At 47.2% G+C, this 25,813-nt stretch overlaps 1 protein-coding gene across 1 annotated transcript in view; it reads left to right on the forward strand.

Moving 5' to 3' along the window:
- The first annotated feature begins 5,781 nt into the window (after nucleotides 1-5,781).
- LOC115128750 (A disintegrin and metalloproteinase with thrombospondin motifs 6-like) overlaps nucleotides 5,782-25,813 on the forward strand; it is a 169,969-nt gene continuing 149,937 nt past the window's right edge. Inside the window, exons 1-6 of the mRNA XM_065017611.1 lie at nucleotides 5,782-6,295; nucleotides 6,866-7,266; nucleotides 14,484-14,655; nucleotides 16,235-16,473; nucleotides 17,016-17,099; nucleotides 22,383-22,528. Coding sequence (XP_064873683.1) covers nucleotides 6,193-6,295; nucleotides 6,866-7,266; nucleotides 14,484-14,655; nucleotides 16,235-16,473; nucleotides 17,016-17,099; nucleotides 22,383-22,528 — 1,145 coding nt within the window. The 5' untranslated portion in view covers nucleotides 5,782-6,192. The remainder of the gene's footprint in view (nucleotides 6,296-6,865; nucleotides 7,267-14,483; nucleotides 14,656-16,234; nucleotides 16,474-17,015; nucleotides 17,100-22,382; nucleotides 22,529-25,813) is intronic.

Raw genomic sequence — 25,813 nt, forward strand, 5'->3', positions numbered from 1 at the left:
TCCTTCCCTAGAACGCCAATGAGGTTCAGGCGAGCCATTCTGTGTCTGCCCTTCAGTTTGCTGTGATGTTTGAATTCCAACTTGCTAGACTACTGTTCCATCATTGGATCTCTGTCGGCGCCGGAAGTTAGTTTCTTGAGATGTTTCTAAAACTTGATTGGAGTCCACCTGTGGTAAATGCAATTGATTGGACGTGATTTGGAAAGGCACACACCTGTCTATATAAAGTCTCACAGTTGACCGTGCATGTCAGAGCAAAAACCAAGCCATGAGGTTGAAGGAATTGTCCGTAGAGGTCCGAGACAGGATTGTGTCGAGGCTCAGATTTGGGGAAGGGTATCAAATAATTTCTTCAGCTCTGAAGGTCCCCAAGAACACAGTGGCCTCCATCATTCTAAATGAAAGAGGTTTGGAACCACCAAGACTGTTCCTAGAGCTGGTCGCTGGGCCAAACTGAGCAATCTGGGGAGAAGGGCCTTGGTCAGGGAGGTGACCAAGAACCCTATGGTCTCTCTGACAGAGCTCCAGAGTTCCTCTGTGAAGATGGGCGAACCTTCCAGAAGGACAACCATCTTTGCAGCACTCCACCAATCAGGCCTTTATTGGCACCTAAAGGACTATCAAACGCCCACACCGCGTGGTCAGCCACTGTGTGGAGTTCCAACAACTGATCCTCAGGCAGTTTACCCTCAGTCCCTCGACTTCTTGGCACTGGATATGCTGGATCAACACTTAGGGAGTCTTGCTCTCTTTCTTGTTCTCACTTCTGACCGGGATCCTCATCTCTCCAAGTGGTCATTCTCTCTTTCTCCCCTTACCCATCTGTCTATCGCCTCCTTTGAATTCCATGCTGTCACAGTTACCAGTGGCCAAACAGGAGGCCACTCCTCAGTAAAAGGCATATGACAGCCTGCTTGGAGTTTAAAAACAGGCACCTAAAAATGGACTACCTCAGACCATGAGAAACAAGATTCTCTGGTCTGATGAACTGCCCTACCACCTCTTTCTCCCCTCTATCAGACCAGATTGAACAATTTGGCCTGAATGTCAAGCGTCACGTCTGGGGGAAACCTTGCACCATCCCTACGGTGAAGCATGGTGGTGGCAGAGGCTGTGGGGAAGTTTTTCAGCAGCAGGGACTGGGAGACTAGTCACAATCGAGGCAAGGATGAACGGAGCAAAGTACAGAGAGATCCTTGATGAAAACCTGCTCCAGAGCACTCAGGACCTCAGACTGGGGTGAAGGTTCACCTTCAAACAGGACAACAACCCTAAGCACACAGACAAGACAACACAGGAGTCTCTGAATGTCCTTGAGTGGCCCAGCCAAAGTCGGACTTGAACCCGATTGAACATCTCTGGAGAGACTTGAAAATAGCTGTGCAGCGACACTCCCCATCCAACCTGACAGAGCTTGAGAGGATCTGCAGAGTAGAATGGAAGAAATTCCCCAAAGAAAGGTGTGCCAAGATTGTAGCGTCGTACCCAAGAAGACTCGAGGCTGCAATCACTGCCAAAGGTGCTCCAACAAAGTATTGAGTAAAGAGTCTGAATACTTATGTATATGTGATATTTCAGTATTTTTTTTATATACATTTGCAAAAATGTCTAAAATCCTGTTTTTGCTTTGTTGTTATGGGGTATTGCGTGTAGATTGAAGAGTAAAAAAAAAAAAAAATGGAATACATTTTAGAATAAGGCTGTGACATAACATTTCCAAAAGGGGAAGGGTTCTGAATACTTTCCCAATGTACTACATATGAAGATGATACCTTTATGTATCTCTGTGGGTGCTGCTTGTAGAAACATTATTTTGTTGAGTTTACATTTAAATTATAACGCCAATGGTTATGTTCAAGATGATCAAAACCGCAATGTTTCATGGGTAAATTTCGACTGACTGACTGATCTTCAAATTCTAATGAGTTGTTATTTATGATGCAAGGTGACTTGTAGATCAGTCAGTCAGCAGTCACCTGCAGTCGACTTTTATCTCCCTCACCAACTTTAAACATCTGCTATTTGAGCAGCTAACCGATCGCTGCAGCTGTACATAGTCCATCGGTAAATAGCCCACCCAATTGACCTACCTCATCCCCATACTGTTTTTATTTATTTACTTTTCTGCTCTTTTGCACACCAGTATCTCTACCTGCACATGACCATCTGATCATTTATCACTCCAGTGTTAATCTGCTAAATTGTAATTATTCGCCTACCTCCTCATGCCTTTTGCACACAATGTATATAGACTATTTTTTTCTACTGTGTTATTGACTTTTTTATTGTTTACTCCATGTGTAACTGTGTTGTTGTCTGTTCACACTGCAATGATTTATCTTGGCCAGGTCGCAGTTGTAAATGAGAACTTGTTCTCAACTAGCCTACCTGGTTAAATAAAGGTGAAATAAAAAATCAATTTTAAAAGTTGCTATATCGTTTTTTAACACAAGAAGGCGCAACAATCCTTCAAATAGTTCTGTGTTCATCGTCAGCGTGATTCTCCTTCTTAAGTAGGTTACACACTACATTCTGCAAAATTGCTTTGCTATTTGACTCATCTAATTTTTCCCTAGGCCAACTCAGTCACTGTTGCATTTCAGCAACATCACTGGGCAAATAATTGTTTTATTGGTAGACAATATAATTTGATTTAAACCATATATATTTTTCCATAACAAGAATAAATATAGGATATTGTTAGCTTTGTCAAAAATGAGACCTGTAAGAGTTTGACATATTGTACACTATAGATGGTATACCATAAGAGGCCAAGGTCTTGGGCAGGCTATTAAAGTTAACCAATTTCACTACTATATGTTAGTTAGGTCTCCTAATAACCAAACATCCACAGAAAAATACTGTTTTTCTACACCTGTGTATAACTTCGTTGCAATAAACACTTTTAAGTGCCAAACTTTTTTCTACTGTGATAGTTGGCAAAAACAGTCAATTATGCTACACTTTGTGCTTATAGGTTCTGGAAAAGAGAAGTTCCTGAAACCTATTTGTACCCCCCCCCCCCCCCCCCCGCACGTGATATTAGATCGGAACATGCGCACAGCTGATGTTAGAATACGCACATCTGCAATGACGTCAGCTGAACCTCCCAGCCTGAAAAAGCTGCCAATTTGAAGCAGCTCAGAATTTGGCCATGGTTCCAGACCGGGTATACTGTATTAAAGGGTGCTACCTCAACTCAATTTAGCTGTGTTGCATACACTGTCCTAGATGTAGACTATTTGTTATTATTGTGCAGCATACTACCTGCGTTATCCAAAATAACAACTCAGCAAACACACCAAGTCTATTTTAAAGAGGACAGTTGGGCTATGAATTAGGTCTCCTTCATTTTGGAGATAGTTTAAAAGTTATTCTTGGGGATAGACTTTTCTGCTAAGACATTTATGTTCCTCTGTTTTCTCTCTCATGGGGATATAGAGAATGGCATAAACCGAAAAGTGATGGACAGAGGAGAGAAGTCATCTGCCTACTACGGAATTTCAGCGCAGGCGAAGTCTATTGTTACTCTACTCTACACAGTTGGGCTTTGCCGCTGACAATGAAGATGAGGACGGTAACTATCTGCTTGTAGTCTATCAGCACTCCATAGACACAACTAGAGAATGATGTGTGTCTCTCATGCACTTTTAACGGAGCCGCGGCAGATCCCTTTGCTTTCAAATATGTAGGCTAACCATCTTCTTCTTTTTTTAAACAACAGAAAATGCAATGATTTATCTTTCACATTGTAGCGTACATCTTTTGGAAAACCTCTTTTTGTGATTTGAACTAAATTAGAACTAGATGGAACGTGGAAAAAGTACAACCCTATAGGCACTTGGAATTCCTTACACATACAGTGTTTGGTTAGTAAATGTTGGTTAAAGTTGGATCCACTATTTCTTCCAGCGTTTATTGAAAAATCACGTGTCTCTTAAAAGTGGTTTGATGTCTAAAAGCACTTGGCATAGCCTACTCTATCTGCACTGTTAGAATTTATAACTCACTGAAACAGATCCACATCTGCAAGAACGGTCCGTCTCTGCCTGTGTGTTAAAGGCGTCAAACAAACCCATATGACTTGAGCGAGATAGTGTCTGTCACTTCTACAATAGCTAACAATAATTATTCCCGGCGTTTTCATACTTTTTTTTGTTGTTGTAATCCCTAACACAGGAACAGTGTTGAACTGTTGGTATGATATTCCAGTTGTAGTTGAATTACATATCCTCCTAGATTAACTTGAAAGGAGCAGTTTTTTTATTTATTTCAGTCGGTCGGTCGGTGTTGTCTGATGTATTCATTCGGGCTGGGTGCCAAATGTCTGGGTCAGACGGAGTGGCCAAGTAGATGTAAGCGCTGCTGTCTGGATATGTGCCGCTAGATGTTCATTATATAGAGCTTACAGAAGGTGCAACACGCCGCTTCCAACACTGGATTCTAGCCACAGACAGATAACCACCCATACTGTCTTTACGCACATCCGATAGATCAGAGGTGATTACTGGAATTTACGCGTTTTCACTTGGACGTAAACTTGGAACCTCGCCTGGACTTGGTTCTAAAAGTATGGCATGCCGTTTATGAGCTGTTTGAGTGAGTGACCCTCTCTTTCTTGAAGAATATCCGGTAATTGGTTTGAAATATAGAACAAGTGATTGATTTATTCATTAATTGATGGATAGGTTCAAAGATAAATGTGTATGTTATTACACTATTATAACACCTTTATTTCTGCGTTATTACACACGCACAGAGGGCTTGCTGAGAGCAACGTTAATCTTTTGATTTGCTCCTGGCTGTAGAGAGAGTCAGTGGGAGAGAGATGCCTAAACCTGTTATAGAGACAGGTGCTGTGTTGACTGAGGAGGCTGGCGGACATCGTAGCACAGGCTGCTTTTGTACTTGATCATTGTCTTGTTGTTGTGACTTGCTGTGGAATATCTGAAAGACTGACTTCTCCTTAGGCTGTGGAGATGGTATGGTGTCACAAACACCGTTAGCCACATGCATGTTGACGTTTATTGTCACGAGTCTAGTCCTGGAGGCAGAACTGAGCGATTTCCTGTTAGCTAATTAAGTCAGCTGCGAAGTCAAAATTGGCTATATTGAAAAAATGTATGAACATCAAAATGTGCTTAATTTAAGGTTACGGTTAGCAGTGTGATTAGGGTTAAGGTTCAGGTTCGGTTTAAAATGAGATTGTATGACTTTGTGGCCGTGCCAGCTAGCGGCCACTCTGCAGAGCTGCCTCCAGAACAAGATTCATGACGAAAAACGCTATCCTGCTAACCACAAACCATGGCATGCTGGGTAAGCAGGCTACAGGAGGAGGGTATTTCTGTCATGGAGTGTACTGTTGGTGAATATGCTGTGCAGTCGTTAGGCATCATCTTTTTTTCCATGGCTAATTGTAATTTGCAGATTAGAAGTTTAGCCTATGTAGTACACTCTTAGAAAAAAGGGTTCCAAAGGGGTTATTTGGCAGTCCCGATTCGAGAACCCTCTTTTCCCCAGGTAGAATGCTTTTCGGTTCCAAATAGAATACTTTTTGGTTCCAGGTAGAACTCTTTTGGGTTCCATGTATAACCCTCTGTGGAAAGGGTTCTACATGGAACCCAAAAGGGTTCTACCTGGAACCAAAAAGGGTTTATCAAAGGGTTCTCCTAGGGACACCCGAAGAACCCTTTTAGGTTCTAGATTTTTCTAAGAGTGTAGACTAGTTGTTTTGTAGCAGGTATGCTTATTGAACTATGCAATGATGTATTCACAGGTATGCAGATGGATTGGTCAAGACAAGCATCCAATATAGATCTAGATCTATAGATTTGCTGCTGTGGACGTGCTTGAAGTGACTGACTGACTGACTGATCTACCGATGGATTCTAGCATCACCGCCTCCCATGATGAGTGGCTGACATGAGCTCCAAGGGAAACGCCAGTGAGGTCTGGAAGTGTCTGCTGCCCTCAGGAGGAATCTGAGTGTCTCGGAGACGTTCTCTGGATGAGACCTGGATGAGACAAGAAGAGAAGAAGAAGTAGTGAGAACATTCCCCCCACAGAGGACCCAAACCATGGGCTTGTTATGGTGCCAGGCACGTCGGACTGATCGTGTGTTCCTAGCCCGTCAGTAGCACCACCACCCCCTCACCCCTCCTCCCCCCAACCCCATGTCAGACCTTTCTCTGAATGATGGAAATTTTGCGGAAGACGCTGACTTGTATATTGATATTGAGCCTGGTGGTGGTCATGGCTTCCTCTGAATTTCAAAGACTTTCGCACAACTCACAAGGTAGGACTGCTCATTGCTTAATTGCACATCTTAACTTGCTTGATTGCAGCCAAGGTGCTAGAACTGCTCTCCTTCAGAGAAACGGATTTGTCCTCCCGGTGAGGCAGGTGTATGCATGGTTGCTGCTCATGGTCAGTGGTCAGTCAATGAGACATCTGCAACATCTGGTGGCCCTGGCCTGACTGTTATTTTAGAGGGATTTTACCCACTGTAGATCACAACCTGCTAGGCTCTGGAACACTGTGAGGTCATGTCTGTCCTGTCTGTCTGTCTGTCTGTCTGTCTGTCTGTCTGTCTGTCTGTCTGTCTGTCTGTCTGTCTGTCTGTCGGAGTTCCACCATAGACATTCTACATTCTATGAGTTCTACTATCTGTAGGGTGTCGTCCTGTTATATTCTGTAATGGCTGGAGCGCCCCCATTGTCTTAAATATGTCACTTCTTCCTGTAGTGTATCAATGTTCTTACTCAGATTCTCATTCTGTGTTCATTTTTCCCCTCCTCGTCCTTTCCTCCTCGTGCACCCCTCCTCCAATGGCTCATCTCTCCCCATCCATTCTTTTCTGTGAAAGTGGAGTACCTGTCCTACCTGCAGCACTACCAGCTGACTGTGCCGATGCAGGTGGACGAGAACGGGGACTTCCTCAGCTACACTGTGAAACACCACCGGCCCGGTCGCAGGAGACGGACCGCCGACCCAACCAGCACCGCCGTCGGCCCAGAGCCAACCGGCCGCGCCGAACAGGACCCGGCCCGGACCCGAGTCTTCTACAGACTGTCGGCTTACGGAAAGCACTTTCACTTGAACTTGACCCTCAACCCCCAGCTGGTGTCCAAACATTTCACGGTGGAGTACTGGGGGAGAGAGGGCCTGGAGTGGAGACATGACATGCTGGAGAACTGCCACTATGTAGGATACCTGCAGGATCAGTACAGCTCCACCAGAGTAGCGCTCAGTAACTGTAAGGGCTTGGTGAGTACCACGGGATTCTGGTGTTGATGTGTTTGGTTTGGGTGTGTGTTTGGAAGGAAGCTACTGTTAGCCAGTCAGGGTATTGAAATGTGTGATGGAAGGATGGAAAAGAGGACAACACGATCTGTCTGTTTCCAAGTAGAACACCCACCACCACTCTACTCCCCTTTATGGGTTTCTGTGACTTTTGTTTAGAGTATGTCTGAATGTATTTCTGGATATTTGAGTGTGTTTGAATATTCTTTGAGTACTTAAGGATCTGTTTCGTGAGGAGGCCAGGAGGCCCCCATTGACCAGTCACAGAGAGTTAATACTATGCCTTCTCTTTGCTCTGGCTACCTCAGACAAACCCTCAGCTCTACTGTCACAGGATTAGACAGAGTGGAGTTTGCTAAATAGCATGTTGGCCTCCTTCCACCTGGCACAGTGCCACTTAGGATAGGGCAAAGTAGGTTAAGGCTAACGGGAAAAGCTCTCTACAGCAGGGGTTCTTAGGCTTTTTCAGCCTGGGAACATTGAGAAATTCTGTGTTTTCCTGGGACCCAAGGCCATAAAAACAGGATCCCTTTTGGGGTCCTAAGCAAGATTTGGTTGACAGCGGAGAAAGAAATTGAAGTTTGAACTTACATTTTGTCATGTTAGTGATTGGAGACAGGCGCAGGAATACGTAATAGGGGGTTTTATATTCTCCACCCAAACAAAAGAGCGAGGTGTAAACCTCTAAATAATACTTGAGACGAGACCCGTAAAACAAGTGCACAAATACACGTATCATGGAAGCCGCTACAACAGCACAGGTACACAGGACCAACGGACATGGTAGCAATAACCGACAAGGACAACGGAGAACAGAGGACACAAAAATAACATGCTAATCAGGGGGAATGGGAACCAGGTGTGCGTAATGAGACAAGATTGTCCGGGGTTGGTGGTAATGAATCCAGTTCAGTGACGCCTAGAAGGCCGGTGACGTAGACCTCCGGAGCTGGTGAACGGAATGAGCAGCAGTACTGGGGGGGATCCAGTGACACTACCCCCCCGACTCACTGCACCAGGAGCGACACCGGCCTCGGGGATGACCACAGGGACGTGGTGCGGGTCGGTCTGGGCGCCGATGGTGAAAATCCCTGGTCAGCAAAGCGTCCAGGATGTGAGTACCCCTACCAGTCGATGAGGTACTGGAGACAGCCCGCACGACGCCTCGAATCCAGGAATTCACGGAGCGAGTATGCCGGACCTCCCTCGATGTCCAGAGGAGGAGGCCGGGCTTCACTGTGTCCAGCCTCAGCGAGGAGACCAGGCACTACTGGCCTGAGGAGAGAAACATGAAAAGTCAGGTTAATGCGGTAATCAGCAGGGAGATGCAAATGGTACGTTACCTCATTAACTCTCCTCAGGACTTTAAACGGCCCCACAAACCGCGGGCTCAGCTTCTGGCAGGGCAGGCGGAGGGGCAGGTTCTGGGTGGAGAGCCAGACAGGCGCCTCACTGCGGTGGTGGTCGGCCTGTTCCTTGTGCCGACGCACAGAGATGAGTGTGTGCCGTCCAACGAAGCCGCTGGGGACCTCCTCTCAGCAGGGAGGTAAGAGGAGCGACCACTCTGCTGAAGCCCCTGGATGAACCAATTAGTTGGCAAACCCCAGGTATCGCTGGACTGCTTTCACGAAGTTGGGGATGGGCCATGACCTGACTGCGCTGACGCGTTGCTCCTCCTTCTCCACTCCGTGTATATGAGGTAGCCCAAAAAGGACACGGACCGCTGGAAAAACAAACACTTCTCTTGTTTAACATATAGATCATGCTCCAACAGTTTTCCCAGCACAGATCTGACGAACGAGACATGCTGGGCGCGGTCAGCAGAATAGACCAAAATGTTGTCTATATAAAACACTACGCCACGTCCCAGCACGTCCCGAAATACTTCATCAATAAAGGCCTGGATGACTGAAGGAGTATTAGACAGGCCAAAAGGCAGTACGAGATACTCGTAATGGCCCGCGGTCATGGAAAAGGCAGTACGAGATACTCGTAATGGCCCGTGGTCATGGAAAAGGCAGTACGAGATACTCGTAATGGCCCGTGGTCATGGAAAAGGCAGTTTTCCATTCGTCGCCTGCACAAATGCGCACCAGATTGTAGGCGCTCCTCAAGTCCAGTTTCGTGAAGTACTGCGCCCCGTGCATTTGTTCGATAATGGTTGGGATGAGGGGTAAAGGATAACTGAACTTGACGGTGGCTTTATTCAGAGTTTGATAATCAATGCAGGGACGCAGTCCCCCATCTTTCTTTTTAACAAAAAAGAAGCTTGAGGAGGCTGGTGATGTAGAGGGGCGGATAAAACCCTGCTGGAGGCTCTCGTGTACGTAGGTCTCCATGGCCTCGGTCTCCGCATAGGAGAGGGGATAGACGTGTCCTCTCGGCAGGGCTGCGTCAGACAGCAGGTCAATGGCACAATCCCAGGGGCGATGTGGAGGCAGGGGTGTAGCCTGGGTCTTAGAGAAAACCCGGTGCAGATCCTGGAATTCCTCCGGTAACTCCACTTGAGGGGCGTGGTCCGGACTTTCCACCGTAGTGGTGTTGACACCTCCCCTGACACTCATGCAACCAACCCAGCAGTCTCCTCTCGGACCAGGAAATAACAGGGTTATGCCACCTCAACCAGGGAGACCTAAAACAACGGAGTGCGTGGGGGTGTCGATAATCAAACATGTGATCTGTTCTAAATGAGTGTCATGGGTCAGCAGAGAAACGGGAACAGTGATGTGATGTACGAGCTCTGTCCCTATTGGGCGATTATCCAGGGCTCGAACCAGAATGGGTGACTGTAGAGGAAACAAAGGAATGCGTAATGCGCTATCTAAAAGATTCCCGGCAGCTTTGGAATCAAATCAGAGCTAACGGGAGTGAGGGACTAGGGTATTCAGGGAATTTAATGGGAAAACATGCTGGTTGAGTTGACAGAAAAGGAGGGGAGATCTTGCATCCTACCTGGGTTGGAGCAGGATAATTCCATGTCTTGTCAACTCCTCGCCTATTTGTGGATAGTGTGCAGGTCGGGGAGAAATGACCCCTTTCTCCACAATAGGAGCAGAGGCCCAGATTCCTCCTTCTCCTACGCTCACGAGGACCGTCTCTTCAGACTCGGCAGCTCTATGGACAGCGTGCTGGCAACTATCCTGCGCTTGGAGGGGAATGTGCAGTCCCTCCAGTCTCCAGCACAAGTTGCGGCACCAGCCCCCACACCATGACCTGCCTCCGTCCCATCTGAGCCGGCCCGCGGAATATCCCTGTCCCTCCCGGAGCGCTTTGATGGCGCACCAGCGAGATGCAAGGGATTCCTTCTGCAATGCGATCCGGTACCTCTCCGGGAGAGACAGGGTTGCCACCGTCATCTCGGCACTGACTGGACGGGCCCTGAACTGGGGGGCCGCGGTCTGGGAAACGTCCGGACCCGAGGTCGAGTCCTACGAACGCTTCACCTCCATGGGCTCTGGCCACGGAGCAGGTGTAGCCATGGGCTCTGGCCACGGAGCAGGTGTAGCCATGGGCTCTGGCCACGGAGCAGGTGTAGCCATGGGCTCTGGCCACGGAGCAGGTGTAGCCATGGGCTCTGGCCACGGAGCAGGTGTAGCCATGGGCTCTGGCCACGGAGCAGGTGTAGCCATGGGCTCTGGCCACGGAGCAGGTGTAGCCATGGGCTCTGGCCACGGAGCAGGTGTAGCCATGGGCTCTGGCCACGGAGCAGGTGTAGCCATGGGCTCTGGCCACGGAGCAGGTGTAGCCATGGGCTCTGGCCACGGAGCAGGTGTAGCCATGGGCTCTGGCCACGGAGCAGGTGTAGCCATGGGCTCTGGCCACGGAGCAGGTGTAGCCATGGGCTCTGGTCACGGAGCAGGTGTAGCCATGGGCTCTGGATTCCGCACAGGTCTTCGCCGGGATCGCAGGAGCTTGTCCAAATGAATCGCCATGCTGATGAGCTGGTCGAGTGACAGGTTGTCATCACGGCAGGCTAATTCCAATAATCGGCAAGGACAATGGGGAACAGAGGGCACATATATAACATACTAATCAGGGGGAATGGAATCCAGGTGTGCGTAATGAGACAAGACAGTCTGGGGTTGGTGGTAATGAATCCAGTTCAGTGACGCCTAGAAGGCCGGTGACGTAGACCTCCGGAGCTGGTGAACGGAATGAGCAGCAGTACCGGAGGGCTCCTGCAATTCTAAACATTTTGCCATGGGGTGGAGAGAAATCTTAGCAGATTTAAAGAACATTTCTTTAAATTCTACACATTTTGCCATGGGGTGGAGAGAAATCTTAGCAGATTTAAAGAACATTTCTTTAAATTCTACACATTTTGCCATGGGGTGGAGAGAAATCTTAGCAGATTTAAAGAACATTTCTTTAAATTCTACACATTTTGCCATGGGGTGGAGAGAAATCTTAGCAGATTTAAAGAACATTTCTTTAAATTCTACACATTTTGCCATGACTAATGCCATGTTAATATGATATCTGAGTGAGAGTGACTATCAAAATCAATGGGGGCGCCCCAAATTGCATCTTGCATATTCTACTCTTCTAACTCTAAACAGTAAGTTGAGACCTCCTCTGACTTCCTAGAAATAGATTTTTTTACTCTGACATGTCGCCATGCACCGTTAACATGTCGTCATGCACCGTTAACATGTCGCCATGCACCGTTAACATGTCGTCATGCACCGTTAACATGTCGTCATGCACCGTTAACATGTCGTCATGCACCGTTAACATGTCGTCATGCACCGTTAACATGTCGCCATGCACCGTTAACATGTCGCCATGCACCGTTAACATGTCGCCATGCACCGTTAACATGTCGCCATGCACCGTTAACATGTCGTCATGCACCGTTAACATGTCGTCATGCACCGTTAACATGTCGTCATGCACCGTTAACATGTCGCCATGCACGTTAACATGTCGCCATGCACCGTTAACATGTTGCCATGCACCGTTAACATGTCGTCATGCACCGTTAACATGTCTTCATGCACCATTAACATGTCGTCATGCACCGTTAACATGTCGTCATGCACCGTTAACATGTCGTCATGCACCGTTAACATGTCGTCATGCACCGTTAACATGTCGTCATGCACCGTTAACATGTCGTCGCGACGCATACTTTAATCAAGAAAGGTTGCTTTACTGGATCATCAGAGCTTTAGTCACAACCAGCCAGCCAGTCCACCCACTATAAAGAACCAACCAGCCAGCCAGCCAGTCCACCCACTATAAAGAACCAACCAGCCAGCCAGCCAGTCCACCCACTATAAAGAACCAACCAGCCAGCCAGCCAGTCCACCCACTATAAAGAACCAACCAGCCAGCCAGTCCACCCACTATAAAGAACCAACCAGCCAGCCAGCCAGCCAGCCAGTCCACCCACTATAAAGAACCAACCAGCCAGCCAGTCCACCCACTATAAAGAACCAACCAGCCAGCCAGCCAGTCCACCCACTATAAAGAACCAGCCAGCCAGTCAGTCCACCCACTATAAAGAACCAACCAGCCAGCCAGTCCACCCACTAAAAAGAACCAACCAGCCAGCCAGTCCACCTACTATGAAGAACCAAAAATCCATCCAGTTGTTAGCTAGCCAACAAGCCAGCCAGCCAATAAGCCAGCCAGCTCACCATAGCGAACCTAATACATATCCTTCTCAATGGACTGTGACAGATAAGCATGCAGGGCTGTCTTTCTGTTTGCTTACTAAAACTGTCGAAGCCAAATCTTGTTTTGGGCACACCAGGTTCCGGTTTCCTCAGATAAACTAATACCCAGTCCCAAATCAACTCCTAGCCCCTAATTAACCCATAGTCATTTCTTGTAGTTCTGAAGGGGTTGGATGAGTGTAGGTAGGCAATATGGTAATAGCTCAACACCGCCCTGGGCTAGGACTCATCTGATAGTGTCAGATCTATGAGAAGTGTATGTTTGGAGGTTAGGGGTTAGCCTAGGGGGTTTTGAACTGGAATTTCTCCAGCGAAATAAGAAAGATGTGTTGCTTTCTGTTGGCTTTAACGAAGCGGCTAATCATCAAAGCTGAGGTATTGGTCCTCAGGCTGTTGATCTTAGACTGACGGACTGGCCAGACTGTCTTCGTTAAAACTCACTGTTGGAAGCGATTGGAAAAACTCTTATCCCCCCTCATTTACTTTGAAACGTCTCAGAACAAGGAGAAAGCCCTGTTCCTCTGTGCCAATCGCAATCATTTGGAGAAAAACATGTATTGCCGTTCTTGCGGCCAAACGTACTGGCAGCCCCACAGCTCCAGTATCATAAATTGAATTAGTATTAGGTCTGTTTCGCCTCATACCGTTTTAATAGTACCAAAAATGGACAAAACTGAAATGTATCTGTAGTTTAATCTCGTAAATTGCCAGACATCTTGACATCGCACTCTGCTAGGCTTTTATCAAATATTGGTTTCTTGCCGGCGTGTGCCAGGTTGTCATATTTGGTTAATTGGTTTCATTGTGGGTTTTTACTGAGTGATGCAGCGTGCCAATGTTTTTTTATAAACACATTCTGAAGTACTTTTTCAATTTATGTTACAAAGAGGGTGTTCGAGGGCAGAGAGCTGTGTACTTTGGTTCCAGTCCCAGTAATTACAGCGTTGTTCTAGGTGTAATTGGTTGTTATAACATGATTTATCAAATTGCTTCAGAGTGTGGGGTGTTTTCACGTCTGACTGCAGTGCGACACACGGAGGAGAGCAGAGCGGAGCTGTGAGTTAGTTGTTCTATGTGTTGTAGCCTGCAATGTTACGTGACCAAGGCTGGAACACACCGTTAGCCACTTAGCTCTGACTCGGGGTGCCAATCATTTCACAGATGATTGTGGTTGTGCTGGGGGGGAAAAAAAGCATTCAACCTGGTTGATAATACTCATTAGTATAACAATATTTTGCTGACTATAATGAAAATGATAGGGGGTTATTTGTCAAAGGTCATTTCATATAAACGGCATAAATGGTTCACTGTAAGTCCATTTAGGCTGGTAGGAGTTACTTTTGACAAAAATTGTCCGACATTCTCTATGTAATTATTTTAAAACTACAATAAGACCAATTCAACTGTTGTGTTTATGTGTGTGTGTGTGTGTGCGTTGTAATGTTGTTTGCCTTGTTCGCTTATAACCTGTCTCTCTCGATGTTCTTGTTTCTCAACAAGCACGGCGTTATTACCACAGAAGAAGAGCAGTATTTAATAGAGCCATTAAAGAATATATCTTCTAGCCAATGGGACCAGGGAGAAGGACAGCAGCATGTTATATATAAAAAGTCTTCCATTCCCTTGCCGCGGCAGCAACCCGGCCAACACGACTTCAGCTGTGGCATCTCAGGTTGGTGACGCGTCCTCTTCTCCTTTCTCCTCTCCTCCCTTCCCTTCCCTTCCCTGTTCGTCTTCCATGCTCTCCACTGCCTCAGTCTGGATCGACTCTGAGCTGGGTGAGTAACATAAATGAGCAGTTATTCCTAGCGGTCCAGAGGAAGTGCTGGTTTGGTTCTAGGCCCAGGTTCCGGTGGATGTGACCGGGCTGCTGTTGGGCTGGCCCATACGGGCCTCCCCTCAGCCTGGTGTACAGTGCATTCGGAAAGTATTCAGGCCCCTTGACTTTTTCCACATTTTGATGCGTTACAGCCTTATTCTGAAATGAATTCAATTGTTTTTTCCCCCTCATCAATCTACACACACTACCCCATAATGACAAAGCAAAAACAGGTTTTTAGACATGTTAGCACATTTTCTATTGATAAAATATCACATTTACATAAGTATTCAGACCCTTTACTCAGTACTTTGTTGAACCACCTTTGGCAGCGATTACAACCTCGTGTCGTCTTGGGTGTGACGCTACAATCTTGCCACATCTGTATTTTGGGGAGTTTCTCCCATTCTTCTCTGCAGATCCTCTCAAGCTCTATCAGGTTGGATGGGGAGTGTCGCTGCACAGCTATTTTCAGGTCTCTCCAGAGATGTTCGATTGGGTTTAAGTCCGGCCTCTGGCTGGTCCACTCAAAGGTATTCAGAGACTTGTCCCGAAGCCACTCCTGCGTTGTCTTGGCTGTGTCCTTTGGGTCGTTGTCCTGTTGGAAGATGAACCTTCGCCCCATTCTGAGGTCCTGAGCCCTCTGGGGCAGGTTTTCATCAAGGATCTCTCTGTACTTTTCTCCGTTCATCTTTACCTCGATCCCGACTAGTCTCCCAGTCCCTGCCGCTGAAAAAAATCCTCACAGCATGATGCCACCATGCTTCCCCGTAGGGATGGTGACAGGTTTCCTCCAGACGTGGACAATTCACATGCTCTGGCTCTCATCAGAGCGGTGTCCTGTGAGATGTGATGGGATAGGGATTAGAGGGGAACCAGGTGGATGTGTAGGTATTTGGACCAAAGTCTTACAAGGAGCAGCGAAGGCTGTCATCGGCAGGAAGCCGACGTGCCCTGACACGTTCTATCTTATAGCTTTTCCCCAGAGCATCTGGGCCATAAAGGAAGGCAAGCCTTCAGCTGCAAGGTTCAAAGGGCCAGATTCCCAACATGTCTGCAATCCTATCTCCAGCTCTCCCCTGGCTCTGCTATGCCTTCACAATGGGCTATATCTGATTGTAATCATTGTGTTTTAATTTAGTGGCTTGTTTTTTTTTATGTTGACATTTTAAAATAAGTGTTGAACTCATTATTTGTTATCAGATCATGAGTAGTTCTAGTCTCCCTGAATGTTTCCACGGAGGTCAACAGTATCACATTCTACCTATCTTTAAAAAAAGTTCAAATACCCCATGGAGATGATCACCAGGTAAACCATTGCCTATAATCACCTGTGATTTTTCTTCTTCCCACAGCATACCATCAACTTTTCTCGCTCAGTTGCTAATCTTTTTTCTCTCATATAAACTACCTCTCCCTCCTTCATTCCCAGACCTCACAAAAAACGCGAGCCCGTGCCAACATAGCACTCCTTCCCCAACCTCCTCTCCCTCGTCCTCTCCCACCCCAGCCCCTGGGTCCAACAGCACCATGCCCGGGGGGGGCCACAGGCGGAGGCGGTCACTCAGCACGGAACGTTTCGTAGAGACCCTGGTGGTAGCTGATAAGATGATGGTTGGTTACCATGGCCGCAAAGACATCGAGCATTACATCCTGTCTGTGATGAATATTGTAAGTTTGATCCTGCTTTTTGCTTCGATTAGTGTTGTTTTGTCTGACAAAAAAAAAAAAAAACTGGTAATAAAGTTTGGGTCAATCTCAAACGGGGTTAATATCAACGGTCTAACGTGGCTTCCTCTCCTCATCTCTTCCCCCTACATTTACACTAGTTTGAGTTCACAGGATGGGTGAGAGCAGTTAGGACTCACTTGCACCTGTCCAGTTCTTTCACGTCAATACAGGTGAAGGATTGGAGGAAAGACATTGAGATGAGTCCCTAGCCTACTGATTTTAGAAACACGCTGATGTAGTGCATTAGAGCATGAACAATGCTATTCGAAGTGTTTCTCCCTTTGGTTAGCATTTCGATTGTTCTCTCTTACTGAAAACAGACATTTAAATCGCAGCGTGAGCTGAATGTGTGATGGCCTTTTTCTACCCCCCCCCCCCCCCACCACCCCCCAGTATGTGTGATGGAAACACCGATCAAGCGTCGTGACACGTGGACACAGTTTGTCTGACTTTGTGTCTTTTACTTCTTTTCTGGAGGTCAGGTTGCCAAACTTTACCGTGATGCCAGCCTAGGAAACGTTGTGAACATTATAGTAACCCGCCTGATCGTACTGACTGAAGACCAGGTGGGTGTCTACCTCCGTCTACCTCTCTCTCTCTCTCCCTCCGTCTACCCCTCTCTCGCTCTCTCTCCCTCCGTCTACCTCTCTCTCTCTCTCTCCCTCCGTCTACCCCTCTCTCTCTCTCTCCCTCCGTCTACCCCTCTCTCTCTCTCTCTCTCTCTCCCCTCCGTCTATCTCTCTCTCTTTCTCTCTCTCCCCCTCTGTCTCTCTCTCTCTCTCTCTCTCTCTCTCCCTGTCTCTCTCTCTCTCTCTCTCTCTCTCTCTCTCTCTCTCTCTCTCTCCCCTCCGTCTACCCCTCTCTCTCTCTCTCTCTCTCTCTCCCTCCGTCTACCTCTCTCTCTCCCTCCGTCTACCCCTCTCTCTCTCTTTCTCTCCCTCCGTCTACCCCTCTCTCTCTCTCTCCCTCTGTCTATCTCTCTCTCTCTCTCTCTCTCTCTCTCTCTCTCTCCCTCCGTCTATCTCTCTCTCTCTCTCTCTCTCTCTCTCTCTCTCTCTCTCTCTCTCTCTCTCTCCTCCCTCCGTCTACCCCTCTCTCTCTCTCTCTCTCCCTCTGTCTATCTCTCTCTCCCTCTCTCTCTCTCTCTCTCTCTCCTCCGTCTATCTCTCTCTCTCTCTCTCCCTCCGTCTATCTCTCTCTCTCTCTCCCTCCGTCTATCTCTCTCTCTCTCTGTCTCTCTCTCTCTCTCTCTCTCTCTCTCTCTCTCTCTCTCTCCTGTCTCTCTCTCTCTCTCTCTCCCTCTGTCTCTCTCTCTCTCTCTCTCCCTCTGTCTATCTCTCTCTCTCTGTCTCTCTCTCTCTCTCTCTCCCTCCGTCTCTCTCTCTCTCTCTCCCTCTGTCTCTCTCTCTCTCTCTCTCTCTCTCCCTCCGTCTCTCTCTCTCTCTCTCTCTCCCTCTGTCTATCTCTCTCTCTCTCTCTCTCTCTCTCTCTCTCTTTCTCTCCCTCTCTCTCTCTCTCTCTCTCTCTCTCTCTCTCTCTCTCTCTCTCTCTCTCTCTTCTACATCAACATCTATGTGTTTCTCTCATCTCAGTTCCAATCTCTGTGGTTTGGTTACTTCTTATGCAGTAACATAGTTATTCCAAGCCGTTGGGGGAGAGTAGGAGGAGGAAAGAGAAGGGAGAGAGGAGTGACAAGAAGAGGCGAGAGAAGGGGACGAGAGTAGAAAAGAAGCGAGGAAAGGAGAGAGGACAGGAAGCGCCTATCGTATGTTTGCCGCCACTAAAGAGGAAAGCCTCTCCGTTGGAGATGAGCTCAGACATCTTCCCTCAGGGAGATTTGATTGAGGATGTTTACATTCAACCTGCAGGTAACTGCCAAAATGATAGAAACTTCTTGTGGAAGAATGGTGTTGCGTGCCTTCCAGTAGAGTCCCAGACACTTGTAGAATCTATGGCAAGGTGCATGGAAGCTGTTCTGGTGGTCCAATAATTGGTGTTTCCATTATTTTGGCAGTTACCTCTATATAATGTGTAGGTTTGATGGGAGAAACAGGGTGAACTGTACGTCTAGCGTCTGTCGATACAGGATGGACGCCAGCAGAGATGAATACGTCTTCATACATTCTCCGTTTTCAGACTGAACCCGATACGTTTTACCCAGATGGAGTGTAATATGGATATATTCATAGTTAAAATATATAGATTTTTATATATGATATGTCAGAATCCTGTCAAATGGTGGACATGGCTTTTATAGGCTTATATACTGTCGTTTTTGACTGGTGCTTTTTATTAAGATGGCCCAATCATACATTGACGTCAATAGCAGATTTAAGTGAAAGTTTGAGTGGCTTGTGTTAATCTTAATTTAGCCCTAGTCATGTGCAGAATGCTGTCCCTATTCTTGACATAGTGCTGGGTTCTGTGTGTTCAGGGTTGTGGATGTGTTCATAATGTTATGGGTTGTGGATGTGTTCAGAATGTTCAGGGTTGTGGATGTGTTCAGACTGTTCTGGGTTGTGGATGTGTTCAGAATGTTCAAGGTTGTGGATGTGTTCAGAATGTTTAGGGTTGTGGATGTGTTCAGAATGTTCAGGGTTGTGGATGTGTTCAGAATGTTCTGTGTTGTGGATGTGTTCAGAATGTTCAGGGTTGTGGATGTGTTCAGAATGTTATGGGTTGTGGATGTGTTCAGAATGTTCTGGGTAGTGGATGTGTTCAGAATGTTCTGGGTTGTGGACGTGTTCATAATGTTCTGGGTTGTGGATGCGTTCATAATGTTATGGGTTGTGGATGTGTTCATAATGTTATGGGTTGTGGATGTGTTCATAATGTTATGGGTTGTGGATGTGTTCATAATGATATGGGTTGTGGATGTGTTCAGGGTTGTGGATGTGTTCAGAATGTTATGGGTTGTGGATGTGTTCAGAATGTTCAGAGTTGTGGATGTATTCAGAATGTTCTGGGTTGTGGATGTGTTCAGACGGTTCAGGGTTGTGGATGTGTTCAGGGTTGTGGATATGTTCAGACTGTTCTGGGTTGTGGTGGTGTTCAGAATGTTCTGGGTAGTGGATGTGTTCAGAATGTTCTGGGTTGTGGACGTGTTCATAATGTTCTGGGTTGTGGATGCGTTCATAATGTTATGGGTTGTGGATGTGTTCATAATGTTATGGGTTGTGGATGTGTTCATAATGTTATGGGTTGTGGATGTGTTCATAATGATATGGGTTGTGGATGTGTTCAGGGTTGTGGATGTGTTCAGAATGTTATGGGTTGTGGATGTGTTCAGAATGTTCAGAGTTGTGGATGTATTCAGAATGTTCTGGGTTGTGGATGTGTTCAGACGGTTCAGGGTTGTGGATGTGTTCAGGGTTGTGGATATGTTCAGACTGTTCTGGGTTGTGGTGGTGTTCAGACTGTTCAGGGTTGTGGATGTGTTCAGACTGTTCAGGGTTGTGGATGTGTTCAGACTGTTCAGGGTTGTGGATGTATTCAGACTGTTCTGGGTTGTGGATGTGTTCAGGGTTGTGGATTTGTTCAGACTGTTCAGGGTTGTGAATGTGTTCAGACTGTTCAGGGTTGTGGAGGTGATCAGACTGTTCAGGGTTGTGGATGTGTTCAGGGTTGTGGATGTATTCAGACTGTTCAAGGTTGTGGATGTGTTCAGACTGTTCAGGGTTGTGGATGTGTTCAGGGTTGTGGATGTATTCAGACTGTTCAGGGTTGTGGATGTGTTCAGACTGTTCAGGGTTGTGGATGTGTTCAGACTGTTCAGGGTTGTGGGTTTGTTCAGAATGTTCAGGGTTGTGGATGTGTTCAGACTGTTCAGGGTTGTGGATGTGTTCAGACTGTTCAGGGTTGTGGAGGTGATCAGACTGTTCAGGGTTGTGGATGTGTTCAGGGTTGTGGATGTATTCAGACTGTTCAAGGTTGTGGATGTGTTCAGACTGTTCAAGGTTGTGGATGTGTTCAGACTGTTCAGGGTTGTGGATGTGTTCAGACTGTTCAAGGTTGTGGATGTGTTCAGACTGTTCAGGGTTGTGGATGTGTTCAGACGGTTCAGGGTTGTGGATGTATTCAGACTGTTCAGGGTTGTGGATGTGTTCAGACTGTTCAGGGTTGTGGATGTGTTCAGACTGTTCAGGGTTGTGGATGTGTTCAGACTGTTCTGGGTTGTGGTGGTGTTCAGACTGTTCTGGGTTGTGGATTTGTTCAGACTGTTCAGGGTTGTGGATGTGTTCAGACTGTTCAGGGTTGTGGATGTGTTCAGACTGTTCAGGGTTGTGGATGTATTCAGACTGTTCTGGGTTGTGGATGTGTTCAGGGTTGTGGATTTGTTCAGACTGTTCAGGGTTGTGAATGTGTTCAGACTGTTCAGGGTTGTGGAGGTGATCAGACTGTCCAGGGTTGTGGATGTGTTCAGGGTTGTGGATGTATTCAGACTGTTCAAGGTTGTGGATGTGTTCAGACTGTTCAGGGTTGTGGATGTGTTCAGACGGTTCAGGGTTGTGGATGTGTTCAGGGTTGTGGATGTATTCAGACTGTTCAGGGTTGTGGATGTGTTCAGACTGTTCAGGGTTGTGGATGTGTTCAGACTGTTCAGGGTTGTGGATGTGTTCAGACTGTTCTGGGTTGTGGTGGTGTTCAGACTGTTCTGGGTTGTGGATTTGTTCAGACTGTTCAGGGTTGTGGATGTGTTCAGACTGTTCAGGGTTGTGGATGTGTTCAGACTGTTCAGGGTTGTGGATGTATTCAGACTGTTCTGGGTTGTGGATGTGTTCAGGGTTGTGGATTTGTTCAGACTGTTCAGGGTTGTGAATGTGTTCAGACTGTTCAGGGTTGTGGAGGTGATCAGACTGTCCAGGGTTGTGGATGTGTTCAGGGTTGTGGATGTATTCAGACTGTTCAAGGTTGTGGATGTGTTCAGACTGTTCAGGGTTGTGGATGTGTTCAGACGGTTCAGGGTTGTGGATGTGTTCAGGGTTGTGGATGTATTCAGACTGTTCAGGGTTGTGGATGTGTTCAGACTGTTCAGGGTTGTGGATGTGTTCAGACTGTTCAGGGTTGTGGATTTGTTCAGAATGTTCAGGGTTGTGGATGTGTTCAGGGTTGTGGATTTGTTCAGACTGTTCAGGGTTGTGAATGTGTTCAGACTGTTCAGGGTTGTGGAGGTGATCAGACTGTTCAGGGTTGTGGATGTGTTCAGGGTTGTGGATGTATTCAGACTGTTCAAGGTTGTGGATGTGTTCAGACGGTTCAGGGTTGTGGATGTGTTCAGGGTTGTGGATGTATTCAGACTGTTCAGGGTTGTGGATGTGTTCAGACTGTTCAGGGTTGTGGATGTGTTCAGACTGTTCAGGGTTGTGGATGTGTTCAGACTGTTCTGGGTTGTGGTGGTGTTCAGACTGTTCTGGGTTGTGGATTTGTTCAGACTGTTCAGGGTTGTGGATGTGTTCAGACTGTTCAGGGTTGTGGATGTGTTCAGGGTTGTGGATGTGTTCAGACTGTTCAGGGTTGTGGATGTGTTCAGAATGTTCTGGGTTGTGGATGTATTCAGACTGTTCTGGATTGTGGATGTGTTCAGGGATGTGGATGTGTTCAGACTTTACTGGGTTGTGGATTCAGACTGTTCTGGGTTGTGGATGTGTTCAGACTGTTCTGGGTTGTGGATGTATTCAGAATGTTCAGGGTTGTGGATGTGTTCAGAATGTTCAGGGTTGTGGATGTATTCAGAAAGTTCAGGGTTGTGGAAGTGTTCAGGGTTGTGGAAGTGTTCAGGGTTGTGGAAGTGTTCAGGGTTGTGGATGTGTTCAGACTGTGTTGTAATGTGTGCTGTATGTTCTTTCCAGCCCAACCTGGAGATCAACCACCATGCAGACAAGTCTCTAGACAGCTTCTGTAAGTGGCAGAAGTCCATCCTCAGTCACCAAGGAGACGGGAACAGCATCCCGGAGAACGGCATGGCTCACCATGACAACGCTGTCCTCATCACACGGTAGATTCTCCACCTCCACTCTCACGTACCTACACAGACACACACACATGCACGCACACACACACACTTATTTTCCTCTTACCTATTATTATGTTTTGCACTGACTCTCTTGCGCAGACTTGATGTACACTCACTGGACTCTAACCACAGACCCACATACTACACTAACATTCCAACACACACACACAAAACACAGACACACACACACACACAAAACACACACACACACACACACACACACACACACACACACACACACACACACACACCACACTAACATTCCAACACACACACACATATACACACACCACACTAACATTCCAACACACACACACACACACACACACACACACACACACACACACACACACACACACACACACACACACACACACACACACACATACATACATTCCCACTCTTCTCACATGCTGCTGTTTTATTTTTGACATGTCTTTTTATTGAACTTTTATTTAACGAGGCAAGTCAGTTCAGAACAAATCCTTATTTACAATGACGGCCGACCAAAAGGCCCCCAGTGGGGACGGGGCCTGGGATTAAATAAATACATACTTTCTGTTTATTATCTGTGCATAGTCATTTAACCCCTAACCCACATGCATGTACTGTATTACCTCAACTACCTCAACTACCTCGCACCCCTGCACATAGCCTCGTTACCGATACCCCTGCACATAGCCTCGTTACCGATACCCCTGCACATAGCCTCGTTACCGATACCCCTGTACATAGCCTCGTTACCGATACCCCTGTACATAGCCTCGTTACCGATACCCCTGTACATAGCCTCGTTACCGATACCCCTGCACATAGCCTCGTTACCGATACCCCTGTACATACCCTCGTTACCGATACCCCTGTACATAGCCTCGTTACCGATACCCGTGTACATAGCCTCGTTACCGATACCCCTGTACATAGCCTCGTTACCGATACCCCTGTACATAGCCTCGTTACCGATACCCCTGTACATAGCCTCGTTACCGATACCCTGTACATAGCCTCGTTACCGATACCCCTGTACATAGCCTCGTTACCGATACCCCTGTACATAGCCTCGTTACCGATACCCCTGTACATAGCCTCGTTACCGATACCCCTGTACATAGCCTCGTTACCGATACCCCTGTACATAGCCTCGTTACCGATACCCCTGTACATAGCCTCGTTATTGTTAATGTTATTTTTATTGTGTTACCATTTTTCCTTTAGTCTAAGAGGCACAGTTTTCGTACTTACTTTTGAAACAACTCTGGGTTGTTGGTTAAGGGCTTTGCGAGTAAGCATTTCACGGTAAGGTCTACTACACCTGTTGTATTCAGCATTTCACGGTAAGGTCTACTACACCTGTTGTATTCAGCATTTCACGGTAAGGTCTACTACACCTGTTGTATTTGGCGCAAGTGGCAAAAAACATATGATTGGATTTTCGATGATGGTTCGTTCGGCGGTAGAAGTGTGCGGTAATTGACCTCGCCACATGTCTTTTGTGCGTCTGTTTACTTAAACGCTTTAGCAGTCCTTCCACCTTCCCACTTTGTGCTGCGTCTGCGTTTCACAGCCAGAACAGTAGCGTTGAAACACACAGCCAGGCCACTACTCTATTACTGGCTCTGGGTGAAGCGATGACAACGGGAAGGTCTTTCAGACACACTAAGATTTATGGCTGGTAACCGTGTTGCGGCAAAAACACTGTCATAACTGCTATTGGCATTATTGTTGACCATAGTGTGATTGACATGGGCTAAAACCCTGCTTTTGACTCTTCCTGCCTGGCTGTGGACTAATGTTTGCCTAGTGCTAGTTGACTTAAGCTGTTTGGTGAGCCGTCAATAGGAGATACTGTAGTAGGTAAGGTCCTCTATTGCTACTGAAAGTAATAGTTGGTCGCCTTAGAAGCAGTGTTAGAAGTTTTGCTTGGATTCTGATGCCAGCAGGCTAGTGAAGGGGTTTTTCGGGAGTGCTGTTCCCAGCCACCTGTCTGTCTGTTGTGCTGGTAATTATCGGAGGGCAGGTCTGTACTGCCAAAGTTACATCACCTCAGCCTTCTGCTGCTATAGGGCTTTCCACTGTCTGTCTGATGCTAAACCAACACTAGCTGCTATGCTTTCACTAAAGCATTGTGTTGTATATACATGCTGCAGGCTGCTTACAGGGTTCAGTGACTGTGGGTTTGTGTTATAGGCCCAGTACAACATCTTATTAGAGAGAGAGAGGGGGGGGGTGGGGAGGAGGAGAGAGAGAGGGGGGTGAGGAGAGAGAGAGAGAGACAGAGAGGGGGGTGAGGAGAGAGAGAGAGGGGGGTGAGGAGAGAGAGAGAGAGAGAGAGGGGGTGAGGAGAGAGAGAGAGGGGGGTGAGGGAGAGAGAGAGAGAGAGAGAGAGGGGTGAGGAGAGAGAGAGAGAGGGGGGTGAGGAGAGAGAGAGAGAGGGGGTGATGAGAGAGAGAGAGAGAGAGGGGGTGAGGAGAGAGAGAGAGAGTGAGAGCTAGAGAGAGATTGAGAGCGAGAGAGAGAGAGTGTGAGAGAGAGAGTGAGAGCGAGAGAGAGTGTGAGAGAGAGTGAGAGCGAGAGAGTGAGAGAGAGAGAGAGGGGGTGAGGAGAGAGAGAGAGGAGCAAGAGAGAAAGAGAGGGAGGGAGAGAGAGAGAGGGGGAGGAGAGAGGGAGAAGACCGAGAGAGGGAGGGAGAGAGAAAGGGAGGGAGAGAGAGAGAAAGGGTGGGAGGGAGTGAGGGGGAGGAGAGAGAGAGGAGAGAGAGGGGGAGGGAGGAAAGAGAGAGAAAGGAGAGAGAGGGGGGAAGAGGAGAGATAGAGAGCGAGAGAAAGGAGAGAGAGGGTGGAGGAGAGAGAGAGAGAGAATGAGAATCAGAACTTTGGTGGGGCCTGCGTTTAATGGGACAACAAGATGTGTGTGTTGGCGACGAGCTGGGCTGAAGGATGGTAACATTAGAGAGAGTATAAATAGTTGATGATGGACCTCGAGAAGCTTTCATTTACCACCACGTGTGCTAGAACATTCCCCCGTTCCCAGGTGGAATCCACCTTCAAGAGAGAGCCCAGCGATTTTAAGACTGTTTGCGTTAGCAACGCGCAGCTTTACTGTATGTGTGGCTATTACTATTTATGGCTAATGAAGAAAAATATCAGGTTAAATAAAAGTGTTTTATGAGATGATGACGAGGGATGCCCTAGGCCACGCTCTTTATCGTAGTACTATCTATATCCCCTCATTTAAAACATGTGGGAACTGCCTCTGGAGGCTGTCTCT

This window comes from Oncorhynchus nerka, linkage group LG4 (genome assembly GCF_034236695.1).
Source record: "Oncorhynchus nerka isolate Pitt River linkage group LG4, Oner_Uvic_2.0, whole genome shotgun sequence".
Classification (NCBI taxonomy): Eukaryota; Metazoa; Chordata; class Actinopteri; order Salmoniformes; family Salmonidae; genus Oncorhynchus; species Oncorhynchus nerka.